This window comes from Leptodactylus fuscus, chromosome 1 (genome assembly GCF_031893055.1).
Source record: "Leptodactylus fuscus isolate aLepFus1 chromosome 1, aLepFus1.hap2, whole genome shotgun sequence".
Lineage (NCBI taxonomy): Eukaryota > Metazoa > Chordata > Amphibia > Anura > Leptodactylidae > Leptodactylus > Leptodactylus fuscus.
In genome coordinates, this window is record NC_134265.1 from 17386321 (window position 1) to 17405316 (window position 18996).

The following is an 18996-nucleotide window of genomic DNA, read 5'->3' on the forward strand; positions in this document are numbered from 1 at the left end:
GCAACAAGGGCAGAAGACGGGTGTGGTGCAAATTCAATTACAGAACTAGAGCCGTGTTCACACAGTGCAACTAAAAACTCTAAGCAAATTATCAAACTGCACACACCTCCTGCACCGCCGCATGCGAGCAGAGGGTGGCGCAGTGACCCGAACAGGCAGAGATGTTACAGTCATCTTCTACTTTTCTTTGACTACAGAAGGAAATCTTTTCTGTCTGTGTCTCCCAGGAGATCAGCCATATCCCCTCCTTCTCTTCCACTATTGGCTGCAGCAGGAGCCTCCCCCCAATAGAATACTTAAGCCCCACCCCTGCTTATCTGCAAATAATGACCTGAAAAACCCATATCTATCTATAGATCTATACAAATGTGTACATATATATATTTGCTACATTATTTTCCCCTTTTTTTTCATTCCAGTCACAGCCTGGGTGCAAATTCACGTAAGTACAACTTTCTATAAGGCCTGGGGACCTTACGACATACTGCATGGCTATAGGTATACGGTATTCAATGCGAGTTCTTGGATGACTACCTGTGTGAGACCAGAGCACATATCATTTATTTCCACAGATTTTCCACCCCCGCCGCCTCCTGATGATGATATCTATGACGGTGTTGATGATAGTCCTCCTGAGAGGTAGGTGGCAGACATCAGGACAATGCAATTAAATGGGTCTCCTTGTTAAACCTGACAGTGTACATGGTGTTATGCTCTCCATGAGACATCTGTGAGAAAGGAAGATCTTAACTATAGGACCCAATAGGCAGGAAGACCACAGTGACCATTAAGAGGACATGTTGCATTGAGACTTGCAGGGCGAGAGCTTCTTTCTCTGACTAAGGGAGTCCAGCAGATAAAAACACTTCGTGCCAGTAGGTTCCACAAGTTGTACAAGGGTTGTCCAGAGCAGTAACTATGCACATAGCCAGTCCTTCTCTCAGCTGGGAAGTGGAGACAATTGTATCCGGTCTACACAATGCTCTGTGAGCTCGACACTGCAGCAGTTGCACAAATCTCTCTACTAGTTCATTGCAATGTGTCAGTGTGGAGTCCAGGCTGTAGAACTCACAGAGCATTGTCTAGACTGGATACAATGTATCAGAGTGGAGTCCGGGCTGTAGAACTCACAGAGCATTGTCTAGACTGGATACAATGTATCAGTGTGGAGTGCAGGCTGTAGAGCTCACAGAGCATTGTCTAGACTGGATACAATGTATCAGTGTGGAGTCCGGGCTGTAGAGCTCACAGAGCATTGTCTACAGTAGACTGGATACAATGTATCAGTGTGGAGTCCGGGCTGTAGAGCTCACAGAGCATAGATAATGCTCTGTGAGCTCAACAGCCTGGACTCCACACTGATACATTGTATCCAATCTAGACAATGCTCTGTGAGCTCAACAGCCTGGACTCCACACTGATACATTGTATCCAGTCTAACACAATGCTCTGTGAGCTCTACAGCCCGGACTCCACTCTGATACACTGTATCCAGTCTAGACAATGCTCTGTGAACTCTACAGCCTGGACTCCACTCTGATACATTGTATCCAGTCTAGACAATGCTCTGTGAACTCTACAGCCTGGACTCCACTCTGATACATTGTATCCAGTCTAGACAATGCTCTCTGAGCTCTACAGCCCGGACTCCACTCTGATACATTGTATCCAGTCTAGACAAGACTGGATACAATGTATCAGCTGAGAGCAGGACTAGCTATGTACAGGGTTACTGTCTCTGAATGGACACAAGAGTCTTCTCAGTCACTGACAGCAAGCAGAGATCTTGTACATGGTATAGAATAGAAGCAGAAAGTCTATTAGAAAGTTAAAGGGATTTTCCAACACTTATATAATGATTAACTACCGTATTTTTCGGACTATAAGACGCACCCAGGTTTTAGAGGAGAAAAATAGGGGAAAAAAAATTTTCTGGCAAAAAATGGTAAAATATTTAATGTATGGGAGTTGTAGTTTTGGAACAGCTGCAAGGCCACATTGACAGTTGACCCTGCAGCTGTACGGGGATGTATAGGGCGGTTTTTTTGTGGGGCCAGGTGTACTTTTTAGTTAACCATTTTGGGAAATGTTTATTGCTTAGATCACCTTTTATTTAATTCAGAGGCAAAACAGAGAGAAAAACCCGGCGGTTTAGCACTTTTGATTTTGACGTTCACTGTACATAAAACTATTAGTAGACCGGGCATTTTCAGACACAGGGATACCTAATGTGTATGTTTCACAGTAATGTTATACTTTTATATGTATTCTAGGGAAAGGAAGTGAACTTTTATTTATTTTATTTTTTTATTATATTTTTTTTTAAGTTTTTTTTTTTTTTTTACTATTTTATTATCCCCCGCCTAGGGGGCTTGAACCTGCAATCATTTGATTGCAAGTCCCATAGACGGCAATACAAGTGTATTGCCGTCTATGGGAGATTCTATACATTACTATCGCGGAGTGTCATAGACCAGCCGCGATAGTAATATATAGCTATGACAGGCCTGGGAGCCTTCATTAGGCTCCCGGCTGTCATCGGAACAGGTCGGCTCCTGCGGCCTCGCCGTGCAGGAGCCGGCCTGCATCACTAAAGGTATGGGGCCGGTGGGGACCGGCCCCGGGGCTAACTAACTGCCGGGACCTGCGGAGGAGGAGCGGATTTACAGTATGGCCGCGCTACTGCCACCGCTGGTTTTCTTCAGCGGCAGGAGCGTGGCAATCTGCAGGCCCCGGCAGCTAAGACAGTCCCCGGCATCTGCTGTAATAGACCGGCGGATGCCGGGGAGTGTCTTAGCTGCCGGGGCCTGCAGATTGTCACGCTCCTGCCGCTGAAGAAAACCAGCGGTGGCAGTAGCGCGGCCATGCTGTAAATCCGCTCCCCCCCACATTCAGACTATAAGACGCACCCTCATTTTCCTCCGAAATTTGGGGGAAAAAAAGTGCGTCTTATAGTCCGAAAAATACGGTATATTTAGAATAGGTCATCGATATCCTGGACCACCAGAGATCAGCCTGGTTGAATTGGATGGAGCACTTGAGAACGCTGCGGCTTCTTCAACCAGCTGATCAGCAGAGGCCCCAGGCGCTGGAATCCCACCAATTACATACTGATGATCTATCCTAAGGATCTTCCATTATTCCATATAGTAATGATATAAAACTTTATTTATATAAACCATAAAAATACATGAACACAAGGCTGCCAACAGACCAAGAAGCTGACTCTGCGATGTGATAATTCCCAGATATAACTGATGACATATTCAGAGTTCCTTTATTTTTGTCATGACACTTACCTTCTGTTTTCTGACCTGACCGCTCCATCCTACACTGCAAAGCTCGGTACCACAGGAGGAAGAGAAAAGCAGCTCCACGTTGTGGGATATCTTTAGGAAGCGGAGGGGCACTGAGAACAAAAAGAAAAGTGATAAAACTGAGCAAGAAGATTACGAAGAAGCCGAAGGGTCTCAGTAAGAGTATAAAAGCTTCCCATAGAGCAGCTCTGCTAACAGCCAGCGGCCTGACTAATCTCTAGTGTAACCAGCGCCCAATACCAATCAATCCACTATTAATCACGTGCTTACCTATCAGATTAACCCGCCAAACTGATTAATGCAAGCTTCCTATACACTACATGCCTATGTATAGGTTCTGTGTGTTTCATCTATTAGGGTGACTGCCTGCCATACACACACTCCTGGGTTTAAGACCTGGAACAGACCTAATGATAACATTAATAGGAAAAACCTCAAATAGTCATTTGAAATTGTTATGGCTGGAGTAAAGCTGTGTGCACGTGAAGACTAAGTGCCTACGAGCTTCTATTGGCTGATAAGGAACATGTGACTGTGTGTATGGCAGTTGATATACAGTATAAATGAAAGACTTGCAAACTTGCAGGCTTGTATTAGCTAATGCAGGTCATTTTTGGGGAATACTGTATCTCAGGAATGGTACGTTCTAGAGAGATGAGACCTGGTCTAAAACCTTCCTGGATAACTGATGTACCTGTGTGCCAAATATGGTGAAGATCGGTCTAGTCGTTTGGTCGCGCATAGAGAACAGACAGACGGACGGACGGACAAACAGGAACTCATTTTTATATACAGTATATAAACTGTGGTAACTGTAACTTCCATGATAGGGAAATCTGTGGATAGATGATGGGACTATTTTCCATAATAATGTCATATACCAGGGCAGAGGTTAGATACGGGGAAACCACTAGGGTGAGTATATTACACAGCTTTGTTATTTTTTTTACTATTTTTGCACATTTATGTTACTTTGGAAACTGATTGAGAAACCCATTCACTTATTGGATGATATTTTGCACTACAATCCCCCAAATAATACCGTGTGACTCTAGGACTGTGTTGCATCACCTTCACAAACCAATTTTGTAACCTAAGCACAGATCTTCTGTGGATGGGGGCTTGCTCCAATCCGTCTCTCTCTGTAGGACATCCCAGACAGACTGGTTGATGATGAGATCACGGCAATATCTGTGGGGGCCCTATCATCACTTCCAGGACTCCTCCTCCAAAAGACAAAAGTCATACCAAATATTAATGGGATTTACATTTCTCTTTCGTTCATTCCTTTAATTTTGTGAATTCGCAACAATAAATGATTAACCCTTCAATTTCTGACAGCATTCTTAGGGTCCATTCACACGGCGTAAACGCGCGCTCAACTACACGTGTAAAAATAAGACTACCAATGACATTTTTACACGTGTAAAAAACGCGCCAGAACGCCACGCGTTTTTTGATGCGTTTTTTGGCGCGTAAAAAATGTCATTGAAGTCAATGGGAGTCTTATTTTTACACGTGTAGTTTGCCAAAATGAGCGCGTGTTTACTCCGTGTGAATGGACCCTTACTGTGCAGCATTTTTTTCAGGGGACTGGTGGAAGAAAGCATGAGCACAAGGTCAGACTACACAGGGTTTGTTTGTAGTCTGTTAGGGGGAATTCACACAGAGTAACGTGCAGCGTGATGTGGCATGTATATGGCGTGTGAGACTTTGAGCGCCGTATACGCTCCCATTGATTTCAATGGGAGACTGGATCGTATACGCCGCGTTATTTTGCGGCCGTGATTTTGCGGCCGCAATCCCATTGAAATCAATGGGAGCGTATACGGCGCTCAAAGTCTCACATGCCATATACGTGCCACATCACGCGGCGCATTACTCCGTGTGAACTCCCCCTTTACCCTGGAGACAAACGGATCAGTATAGGAACTGTAAATACAAAACAATAGAAGATTTATAATCAAGTTACAAAGTTACTTCATTTTTCAGCAGTAAGGGTTAGTTCACATGTAAATTACGTGCTTAATTTGGTCCGGAAAAAAACACCTCCTAATTAGGAATTTTGCAGCGTTTTCTGGAGCAGTTTTTGGTAAAAAAAAAAAAAAAAAACGCTTCAGAAAACGCCAGGTGGTTTTCCCCTCCCCTAAAGTGAATAGACCGTAAAAAAACGCCGTGATTCGTTCACGTTTTTTTGCAAAAAGAAAAACACGACGCGTTTTTCGCCTCCCATTCACTTCTATTGCTTTTCTCGGGTGGAATCCGCCTGAAGAAAGGTCACGTCGCTTCCTTTTTCTGCTAGCGGTCTCCATAGACCACCATTGTATGGAGGCGGATTTTGAAGCGAAATCCGCTGTCAAAATTCGCCTCATTGCCCCCCCGTGTGAACTAGCCCTCAAAGAAAAATAATCCTTGTGAAGTAGAACCTTAGAATTTAAGAATGTTTCAGTCCTTACTCCACACCAACTTAGCCCTGACCTCTGCGTTTCTACTAACCGTTGCGATGTTTGCCCCACTGTAACACGATTTTTCCACCATTTTGCTTCCTACTTATCTGAAGTGTTTCATGTTCGCGCCTTTTGTTAATAACATGAATATCTGTGTCACGGCTTATATGAGTTTACTGCGGGGTAGATGTCAAAATCTGAAATACCAAGACCTGAATATGCCAAGACTTTAGAGTACAGATATCAAATGTCATAAGGAAACATTGTGAGGGTCTCGCTCCATTCTCTTGTAGGGACACCATTGTACGAATAGGCTCATCCGCTCCCACAATTCCCATAAAAGTGAATGGAGAGGGTTACACATATAGGGGAGGGGGTCCAGGACCCCAGTTCTTAGCATCGGTCTGGATATTCGTGGCCTATTCTATGGGGTCACATACGACCCCCTTAGTTTGTTATCACCCCTTTTTCTTCATTCTTTGGAGCCGTTCTTAGATATGCTAGTATTTCCCATAAGTGACAGCGCTACATGGCAGCGAATACTCCTCGTACGCTGATAGATGGACGCGCTCCCATCCATGTGTCATAATGATATAAGACCAGTGAGGTGTGAGGCAGAGAGCGCCTCCTGTCTGTCATGTCACTAGCTCCAGGTGACAAGATAAGTCCCCTACACATTGCCGTCAGAATCCCCTCCCCCAGTGTGCGGGTGATAAATAATACAGGGAAGTAATAGGAAGATCATTCACATTATTACTGGAGAAATCACATTATATTATAGTAACACAAACCTCTCTCTGTTTACAGGGGAAATACTACCTTTGGTAAGTAACAGTGTGAATGATGTCCAGAAATGTCCAGTGTGAATGGGCCCGAGAGAGAGATAGATAGATAGATAGATAGATAGATAGATAGATAGATAGATAGATAGATAGATAGGAGATAGATAGATATGAGATAGATAGATAGATAGAAGATAGATAGATAGATAGATAGATAGATAGATAGATAGATAGATAGGTGATAGATAGATAGATAGATAGATAGATAGATAGATAGATAGGATTTAGATAGATAGGATTTAGATAGATAGGATTTAGAAAGATAGATAGATAGATAGATAGATAGATAGATAGATAGATAGATAGATAGATAGGAGATAGATAGATAGATAGATAGATAGATAGATAGATAGGAGGGAGATAGATAGATAGATAGATAGATAGATAGATAGGAGGGAGATAGATAGATAGATAGATAGATAGATAGGATTTAGATAGATAGATAGGATTTAGATAGATAGATAGATAGATAGATAGGAGATAGATAGATAGTAGATAGATAGATAGATAGATAGATAGATAGATATGAGATAGATAGATAGATAGATAGATCGATAGGAGATAGATAGATAGATAGATAGATAGATAGATAGGAGATAGATAGATAGATAGATATGAGATAGATAGATAGATAGATAGATAGATAGATAGATAGGAGATAGATAGATAGATAGATAGATAGATAGATAGGATTTAGATAGATAGGATTTAGAAAGATAGATAGATAGATAGATAGATAGATAGATAGATAGATAGGAGATAGATAGATAGATAGATAGATAGATAGATAGGAGGGAGATAGATAGATAGATAGATAGATAGATAGATAGGAGGGAGATAGATAGATAGATAGATAGATAGATAGATAGATAGGATTTAGATAGATAGATAGGATTTAGATAGATAGATAGATAGATAGATAGATAGATAGATAGGAGATAGATAGATAGTAGATAGATAGATAGATAGATAGATATGAGATAGATAGATAGATAGATAGATAGATCGATCGATAGGAGATAGATAGATAGATAGGAGATAGATAGATAGATAGATAGATAGGAGATAGATAGATAGATAGATAGATAGATAGATGATAGATAGATAGATAGATAGATAGGAGATAGATAGATAGATAGATAGATAGATAGATAGATAGATAGATAGATAGGAGATAGATAGATAGATAGATAGATAGATAGATAGGAGATAGATAGATAGATAGATAGATAGATAGATAGGAGATAGATAGATAGATAGATAGGATTTAGATAGATAGATAGGATTTAGATAGATAGATAGGATTTAGATAGATAGATAGATAGATAGATAGATAGATAGATAGGATATAGATAGATAGATAGATAGATAGATAGATAGATAGATAGGAGATAGATAGATAGATAGATAGATAGATAGATAGATAGATAGATAGATAGGAGATAGATAGATAGGAGATAGATAGATGATAGATAGATAGATAGATAGATAGATAGATAGAAGATAGATAGATAGATAGATAGATAGATAGAAGATAGATAGATAGGAGATAGATAGATGATAGATAGATAGATAGATAGATAGATAGATAGATAGATAGATAGGAGATAGATAGATAGATAGATAGATAGGAGATAAATAGATAGATCGATAGGAGATAGATAGATAGATAGATAGATAGATAGATAGGAGATAGATAGATAGATAGATAGATAGATAGATAGATAGATAGATAGGAGATAGATAGATAGGAGATAGATAGATGATAGATAGATAGATAGATAGGAGATAGATAGATAGATAGATAGATAGATAGATAGATAGATAGATAGATAGATAGGAGATAAATAGATAGATCGATAGGAGATAGATAGATAGATAGATAGATAGATAGATAGATAGATAGGAGATAGATAGATAGATAGATAGATAGATAGATAGATAGGAGATAGATAGATAGATAGGAGATAGATAGATAGATAGATAGATAGATAGATAGATAGAAGATAGATAGATAGATAGATAGATAGATAGATAGGAGATAGATAGAGAGATAGATAGATAGATAGATAGATAGGCGATAGATAGAGAGATAGATAGATAGATAGATAGATAGATAGATAGATAGATAGGAGATAGATAGATAGGAGATAGATAGATAGATAGATAGATAGATAGATAGATAGATAGATAGATAGGAGATAGATAGATAGGAGATAGATGATAGATAGATAGATAGGAGATAAATAGATAGATCGATAGGAGATAGATAGATAGATAGATAGATAGATAGATAGATAGATAGGAGATAGATAGATAGATAGATAGATGATAAATAAATAGATAGATCGATAGGAGATAGATAGATGATAGATAGATAGATAGATAGATAGATAGATAGATAGATAGATAGATAGGAGATAGATAGATAGATAGATAGATAGATAGATAGATGATAAATAGATAGATCGATAGGAGATAGATAGATAGATAGATAGATAGATAGATAGATAGGAGATAGATAGATAGATAGATAGATAGATAGATAGATAGATGATAAATAGATAGATCGATAGGAGATAGATAGATAGATAGATAGATAGATAGATAGATAGATAGATAGATAGGAGATAGATAGATAGGAGATAGATAGATAGATAGATAGGAGATAGATAGATAGATAGATAGATAGATAGATAGATAGATAGATAGGAGATAGATAGATAGATAGATAGATAGATAGATAGATAGATAGATAGATAGGAGATAGATAGATAGATAGATAGATAGAAGATAGATAGATAGATAGATAGATAGATAGAAGATAGATAGATAGATAGATAGATAGGAGATAGATAGAGAGATAGATAGATAGATAGATAGATAGGAGATAGATAGAGAGATAGATAGATAGATAGATAGATAGATAGATAGATAGGAGATAGATAGATAGGAGATAGATAGATAGATAGATAGATAGATAGATAGATAGATAGGAGATAGATAGAGAGATAGATAGATAGATAGATAGATAGATAGATAGATAGGAGATAGATGATAGATAGATAGATAGATAGATAGATAGATAGGAGATAAATAGATAGATCGATAGGAGATAGATAGATAGATAGATAGATAGATAGGAGATAGATAGATAGATAGATAGATAGATAGATAGATGATAAATAGATAGATCGATAGGAGATAGATAGATGATAGATAGATAGATAGATAGATAGATAGATAGATAGATAGATAGATAGATAGGAGATAGATAGATAGATAGATAGATAGATAGATAGATAGGAGATAAATAGATAGATCGATAGGAGATAGATAGATAGATAGATAGATAGATAGATAGATAGATAGGAGATAGATAGATAGATAGATAGATAGATGATAAATAGATAGATCGATAGGAGATAGATAGATAGATAGATAGATAGGAGATAGATAGATAGGAGATAGATAGATAGATAGATAGATAGATAGGAGATAGATAGATAGATAGATAGATAGATAGGAGATAGATAGATAGATAGATAGATAGATAGATAGGAGATAGATAGATAGATAGATAGATAGATAGATAGATAGATAGGAGATAAATAGATAGATCGATAGGAGATAGATAGATAGATAGATAGATAGATAGATAGATAGGAGATAGATAGATAGATAGATAGATAGGAGATAGATAGATAGATAGATAGATAGATAGATAGATGATAGATAGATAGATAGATAGATAGATAGATAGGAGATAGATAGATAGATAGATAGATAGATAGATAGATAGGAGGGAGATAGATAGATAGATAGATAGATAGATAGATAGATAGATACATAGGAGATAGATAGATAGATAGATAGATAGATAGGAGATAGATAGATAGATAGATAGATAGGAGATAGATAGATAGATAGATAGATAGATAGATAGATAGATAGATAGATAGATAGGAGATAGATAGATAGATAGATAGATAGATAGGAGATAGATAGATAGATAGATAGATAGATAGACAGATACATAGGAGATAGATAGATAGATAGATAGATAGATAGATAGATGATAGATAGATAGATAGATAGATAGATAGATAGATAGATAGATAGGAGATAGATAGATAGATAGATAGATAGGAGATAGATAGATAGATAGATAGATAGATAGATAGATAGGAGATAGATAGATAGATAGATAGACAGATACATAGGAGATAGATAGATAGATAGATAGATAGATAGGAGATAGATAGATAGATAGATAGGAGATAGATAGATAGATAGATAGATAGATAGGAGATAGATAGATAGATAGATAGATAGATAGATAGATAGATAGGAGATAGATAGATAGATAGATAGATAGATAGGAGATAGATAGATAGATAGATAGATAGATAGATAGATAGATAGATAGGAGATAGATAGATAGATAGATAGATAGATAGGAGATAGATAGATAGATAGATAGATAGATAGATAGATAGGAGATAGATAGATAGATAGATAGATAGATAGATAGGAGATAGATAGATAGATAGATAGATAGATAGGAGATAGATAGATAGATAGATAGATAGGAGATAGATAGATAGATAGATAGATAGATAGATAGATAGATCTTTTATTGCATTGCTCACACCAAATAGATAGTATAATGTGAATAAGTGCATGTAAGCCTTCCTTGTAACACAACATACACAGATGTAGCAGAGCTGAATGTGATCCTACATTGTTTCTATTGTGCACTGACTGACTATTGTGTCTGATTTCTTGCACAGAGAGTGATGTGTATGATGATGTGGACTCCAGTGACTTTCCTCCTCCTCCCATAGAGAGCAGGTAAGCAGCACTGTCTATAAGGTGTCAGTATAAGAGGAGAGCGCCACCTTGAGGAGATGCTGTATAGCGCAGGGGTTCTCAACCTTTCCAAGTGAAGTACTCACTCAGTCAGTGCACTCGCCTTGTTTTGCTATTATTATTATTATTATTATTATTATTATGTATTTTTCAGTTTACCAGTGATCCCAAAACCAGGTAAATCCGCCGACTACAAGACACTGAAAAGACTGGAAAAGGAGGAGAAAGAATTCAGGAAAAAATTCAAGGTATAAGATGAGAGGGGAGCTGCGTATTCTCCTGGCAGGTCAATGCTACTAAATACTCGGCATTTATATATTACTTGGGGCACCGTATACTAGGACCCAAACCCTTTGTATTTTCCTATAGGTGTAGCTCTGTAGGGCTTATTTTTTGCGGGGTGAGATGTATTTTTTATTGCTGTTTTTGCAGAGAGTGAGAAAACAATTATAATTCCGGCTTTGTGTATATTTTTAATCACACTCACCGTGCTGGATAAGCAGTGCAGGATTTTATTCATTTCAATAGGGTGATACCAGTTATGCTGATTGTCGTCTGGTCGGGCCTAATAGGAATCTGTATATTACCCCGCCCACACACAGTGATTGATAGTGAGAGTCCTGATAACCCCGCCCACACACAGTGATTGATAGTGAGAGTCCTGATAACCCCGCCCACACACAGTGATTGATAGTGAGAGTTCTGATTACCCCGCCCACACACAGTGATTGATAGTGAGAGTCCTGATTACCCCGCCCACACACAGTGATTGATAGTGAGAGTCCTGATAACCCCGCCCACACACAGTGATTGACAAGGAGAGTCCTGATTATCCCGCCCACACACAGTGATTGACAGTGAGAGTCCTGATTACCCCGCCCACACACAGTGATTGACAGTGAGAGTCCTGATTATCCCGCCCACACACAGTGATTGACAGTGAGAGTCCTGATAACCCCACCCACACACAGTGATTGACAGTGAGAGTCCTGATTATCCCGCCCACACACAGTGATTGACAGTGAGAGTCCTGATAACCCCGCCCACACACAGTGATTGACAGTGAGAGTCCTGATAACCCCACCCACACACAGTGATTGACAGTGAGAGTCCTGATTATCCCGCCCACACACAGTGATTGACAGTGAGAGTCCTGATAACCCTGCCCACACACAGTGATTGACAGTGAGAGTCCTGATTATCCCGCCCACACACAGTGATTGACAGTGAGAGTCCTGATTACCCCGCCCACACACAGTGATTGACAAGGAGAGTCCTGTTTATCCCGCCCACACACAGTGATTGACAGTGAGAGTCCTGATAACCCCGCCCACACACAGTGATTGACAGTGAGAGTCCTGATTACCCCGCCCACACACAGTGATTGATAGTGAGAGTTCTGATTACCCCGCCCACACACAGTGATTGATAGTGAGAGTCCTGATTACCCCGCCCACACACAGTGATTGATAGTGAGAGTCCTGATAACCCCACCCACACACAGTGATTGACTGTGAGAGTCCTGATTACCCCGCCCACACACAGTGATTGACAGTGAGAGTCCTGATAACCCTGCCCACACACAGTGATTGACAAGAAGAGTCCTGATTACCCCGCCCACACACAGTGATTGACAAGGAGAGTCCTGATTACCCCGCCCACACACAGTGATTGACAGTGAGAGTCCTGATAACCCCGCCCACACACAGTGATTGATAGTGAGAGTTCTGATTACCCCGCCCACACACAGTGATTGATAGTGAGAGTCCTGATTACCCCGCCCACACACAGTGATTGATAGTGAGAGTCCTGATAACCCCACCCACACACAGTGATTGACTGTGAGAGTCCTGATTACCCCGCCCACACACAGTGATTGACAGTGAGAGTCCTGATAACCCTGCCCACACACAGTGATTGACAAGAAGAGTCCTGATTACCCCGCCCACACACAGTGATTGACAAGGAGAGTCCTGATTACCCCGCCCACACACAGTGATTGACAGTGAGAGTCCTGATTACCCCGCCCACACACAGTGATTGACAGTGAGAGTCCTGATTACCCCGCCCACACACAGTGACTGACAGTGAGAGTCCTGATTACCCCGCCCACACACAGTGATTGACAGTGAGAGTCCTGATTACCCCGCCCACACACAGTGATTGACAGTGAGAGTCCTGATTACCCCGCCCACACACAGTGATTGACAGTGAGAGTCCTGATTATCCCGCCCACACACAGTGATTGACAGTGAGAGTCCTGATAACCCCACCCACACACAGTGATTGACAGTGAGAGTCCTGATTATCCCGCCCACACACAGTGATTGACAGTGAGAGTCCTGATAACCCCGCCCACACACAGTGATTGACAGTGAGAGTCCTGATAACCCCACCCACACACAGTGATTGACAGTGAGAGTCCTGATTATCCCGCCCACACACAGTGATTGACAGTGAGAGTCCTGATAACCCCGCCCACACACAGTGATTGACAGTGAGAGTCCTGATTATCCCGCCCACACACAGTGATTGACAGTGAGAGTCCTGATTACCCCGCCCACACACAGTGATTGACAAGGAGAGTCCTGTTTATCCCGCCCACACACAGTGATTGACAGTGAGAGTCCTGATAACCCCGCCCACACACAGTGATTGACAGTGAGAGTCCTGATTACCCCACCCACACACAGTGATTGACTGTGAGAGTCCTGATTACCCCGCCCACACACAGTGATTGACAGTGAGAGTCCTGATAACCCTGCCCACACACAGTGATTGACAAGAAGAGTCCTGATTACCCCGCCCACACACAGTGATTGACAAGGAGAGTCCTGATTACCCCGCCCACACACAGTGATTGACAGTGAGAGTCCTGATTACCCCGCCCACACACAGTGATTGACAGTGAGAGTCCTGATTACCCCACCCACACACAGTGATTGACAAGGAGAGTCCTGATTACCCCGCCCACACACAGTGATTGACAAGGAGAGTCCTGATTACCCCGCCCACACACAGTGATTGACAGTGAGAGTCCTGATAACCCCGCCCACACACAGTGATTGACAAGAAGAGTCCTGATTACCCCACCCACACACAGTAATTGACAAGGAGAGTCCTGATTACCCCGCCCACACACAGTGATTGACAGTGAGAGTCCTGATAACCCCGCCCACACACAGTGATTGACAGTGAGAGTCCTGATTACCCCGCCCACACACAGTGATTGACAAGGAGAGTCCTGATTACCCTGCCCACACACAGTGATTGACAGTGAGAGTCCTGATAACCCCGCCCACACACAGTGATTGACAAGAAGAGTCCTGATTACCCCGCCCACACACAGTGACTGACAGTGAGAGTCCTGATTACCCCGCCCACACACAGTGATTGATAGTGAGGGACCCAAACCCTTTGTATTTTCCTATAGATGTAGCTCTGTAGGGCTTATTTTTTGCGGGGTGAGATGTATTTTTTATTGCTGTTTTTGCAGAGAGTGAGAAAACAATTATAATTCCGGCTTTGTGTATATTTTTAATCACACTCACCGTGCTGGATAAGCAGTGCAGGATTTTATTCATTTCAATAGGGTGATACCAGTTATGCTGATTGTCGTCTGGTCGGGCCTAATAGGAATCTGTATATTACCCCGCCCACACACAGTGATTGATAGTGAGAGTCCTGATAACCCCGCCCACACACAGTGATTGATAGTGAGAGTCCTGATAACCCCGCCCACACACAGTGATTGATAGTGAGAGTCCTGATAACCCCGCCCACACACAGTGATTGACAGTGAGAGTTCTGATTACCCCGCCCACACACAGTGATTGATAGTGAGAGTCCTGATTACCCCGCCCACACACAGTGATTGATAGTGAGAGTCCTGATAACCCCGCCCACACACAGTGATTGATAGTGAGAGTCCTGATAACCCCGCCCACACACAGTGATTGATAGTGAGAGTCCTGATAACCCCGCCCACACATAGTGATTGACAGTGAGAGTCCTGATAACCCCGCCCACACACAGTGATTGACAAGGAGTCCTGATAACCCCGCCCACACACAGTGATTGACAGTGAGAGTCCTGATAACCCCGCCCACACACAGTGATTGACAGTGAGAGTCCTGATAACCCCACCCACACACAGTGATTGACAGTGAGAGTCCTGATTACCCCACCCACACACAGTGATTGACTGTGAGAGTCCTGATTACCCCGCCCACACACAGTGATTGACAGTGAGAGTCCTGATAACCCTGCCCACACACAGTGATTGACAAGAAGAGTCCTGATTACCCCGCCCACACACAGTGATTGACAAGGAGAGTCCTGATTACCCCGCCCACACACAGTGATTGACAGTGAGAGTCCTGATTACCCCGCCCACACACAGTGATTGACAGTGAGAGTCCTGATTACCCCGCCCACACACAGTGACTGACAGTGAGAGTCCTGATTACCCCGCCCACACACAGTGATTGACAGTGAGAGTCCTGATTACCCCGCCCACACACAGTGATTGACAGTGAGAGTCCTGATTACCCCGCCCACACACAGTGATTGACAGTGAGAGTCCTGATTATCCCGCCCACACACAGTGATTGACAGTGAGAGTCCTGATAACCCCACCCACACACAGTGATTGACAGTGAGAGTCCTGATTATCCCGCCCACACACAGTGATTGACAGTGAGAGTCCTAATAACCCCGCCCACACACAGTGATTGACAGTGAGAGTCCTGATAACCCCACCCACACACAGTGATTGACAGTGAGAGTCCTGATTATCCCGCCCACACACAGTGATTGACAGTGAGAGTCCTGATAACCCCGCCCACACACAGTGATTGACAGTGAGAGTCCTGATTATCCCGCCCACACACAGTGATTGACAGTGAGAGTCCTGATTACCCCGCCCACACACAGTGATTGACAAGGAGAGTCCTGTTTATCCCGCCCACACACAGTGATTGACAGTGAGAGTCCTGATAACCCCGCCCACACACAGTGATTGACAGTGAGAGTCCTGATTACCCCACCCACACACAGTGATTGACTGTGAGAGTCCTGATTACCCCGCCCACACACAGTGATTGACAGTGAGAGTCCTGATAACCCTGCCCACACACAGTGATTGACAAGAAGAGTCCTGATTACCCCGCCCACACACAGTGATTGACAAGGAGAGTCCTGATTACCCCGCCCACACACAGTGATTGACAGTGAGAGTCCTGATTACCCCGCCCACACACAGTGATTGACAGTGAGAGTCCTGATTACCCCACCCACACACAGTGATTGACAAGGAGAGTCCTGATTACCCCGCCCACACACAGTGATTGACAAGGAGAGTCCTGATTACCCCGCCCACACACAGTGATTGACAGTGAGAGTCCTGATAACCCCGCCCACACACAGTGATTGACAAGAAGAGTCCTGATTACCCCACCCACACACAGTGATTGACAAGGAGAGTCCTGATTACCCCGCCCACACACAGTGATTGACAGTGAGAGTCCTGATAACCCCGCCCACACACAGTGATTGACAGTGAGAGTCCTGATTACCCCGCCCACACACAGTGATTGACAAGGAGAGTCCTGATTACCCTGCCCACACACAGTGATTGACAGTGAGAGTCCTGATAACCCCGCCCACACACAGTGATTGACAAGAAGAGTCCTGATTACCCCGCCCACACACAGTGACTGACAGTGAGAGTCCTGATTACCCCGCCCACACACAGTGATTGATAGTGAGGGACCCAAACCCTTTGTATTTTCCTATAGATGTAGCTCTGTAGGGCTTATTTTTTGCGGGGTGAGATGTATTTTTTATTGCTGTTTTTGCAGAGAGTGAGAAAACAATTATAATTCCGGCTTTGTGTATATTTTTAATCACACTCACCGTGCTGGATAAGCAGTGCAGGATTTTATTCATTTCAATAGGGTGATACCAGTTATGCTGATTGTCGTCTGGTCGGGCCTAATAGGAATCTGTATATTACCCCGCCCACACACAGTGATTGATAGTGAGAGTCCTGATAACCCCGCCCACACACAGTGATTGATAGTGAGAGTCCTGATAACCCCGCCCACACACAGTGATTGATAGTGAGAGTCCTGATAACCCCGCCCACACACAGTGATTGACAGTGAGAGTTCTGATTACCCCGCCCACACACAGTGATTGATAGTGAGAGTCCTGATTACCCCGCCCACACACAGTGATTGATAGTGAGAGTCCTGATAACCCCGCCCACACACAGTGATTGATAGTGAGAGTCCTGATAACCCCGCCCACACACAGTGATTGATAGTGAGAGTCCTGATAACCCCGCCCACACATAGTGATTGACAGTGAGAGTCCTGATAACCCCGCCCACACACAGTGATTGACAAGGAGTCCTGATAACCCCGCCCACACACAGTGATTGACAGTGAGAGTCCTGATAACCCCGCCCACACACAGTGATTGACAGTGAGAGTCCTGATAACCCCACCCACACACAGTGATTGACAGTGAGAGTCCTGATTATCCCGCCCACACACAGTGATTGACAGTGAGAGTCCTGATAACCCCGCCCACACACAGTGATTGACAAGGAGAGTCCTGATTATCCCGCCCACACACAGTGATTGACAGTGAGAGTCCTGATTATCCCGCCCACACACAGTGATTGACAGTGAGAGTCCTGATTACCCCGCCCACACACAGTGATTGACAAGGAGAGTCCTGATTATCCCGCCCACACACAGTGATTGACAGTGAGAGTCCTGATAACCCCGCCCACACACAGTGATTGACAGTGAGAGTCCTGATTACCCCACCCACACACAGTGATTGACAAGGAGAGTCCTGATTACCCCGCCCACACACAGTGATTGACAGTGAGAGTCCTGATAACCCCGCCCACACACAGTGATTGACAAGAAGAGTCCTGATTATCCCGCCCACACACAGTGATTGACAAGGAGAGTCCTGATTACCCCGCCCACACACAGTGATTGACAGTGAGAGTCCTGATAACCCCGCCCACACACAGTGATTGACAAGAAGAGTCCTGATTACCCCGCCCACACACAGTGATTGACAGTGAGAGTCCTGATAACCCCGCCCACACACAGTGATTGACAGTGAGAGTCCTGATTACCCCGCCCACACACAGTGATTGACAGTGAGAGTCCTGATTACCCCGCCCACACACAGTGATTGACAGTGAGAGTCCTGATAACCCCGCCCACACACAGTGATTGACAAGAAGAGTCCTGATTACCCCACCCACACACAGTGATTGACAGTGAGAGTCCTGATTACCCTGCCCACACACAGTGATTGACAGTGAGAGTCCTGATTACCCCACCCACACACAGTGATTGACAGTGAGAGTCCTGATTACCCTGCCCACACACAGTGATTGACAGTGAGAGTCCTGATTACCCTGCCCACACACAGTGATTGACAAGGAGTCCTGATTACCCCGCCCACACACAGTGATTGACAAGAAGA

The 18996-nt window shown here is 42.8% G+C and overlaps 1 protein-coding gene across 1 annotated transcript in view; it reads left to right on the top strand.

Moving 5' to 3' along the window:
* Nucleotides 1-18996, top strand: part of FYB1 (FYN binding protein 1) — a 58540-nt gene that overhangs the window by 33801 nt on the left and 5743 nt on the right. Inside the window, exons 9-14 of the mRNA XM_075267523.1 lie at nt 420-442; nt 573-639; nt 3342-3473; nt 6572-6588; nt 11400-11460; nt 11633-11726. Of these exons, the coding sequence (XP_075123624.1) occupies nt 420-442; nt 573-639; nt 3342-3473; nt 6572-6588; nt 11400-11460; nt 11633-11726 (394 nt within the window). The remainder of the gene's footprint in view (nt 1-419; nt 443-572; nt 640-3341; nt 3474-6571; nt 6589-11399; nt 11461-11632; nt 11727-18996) is intronic.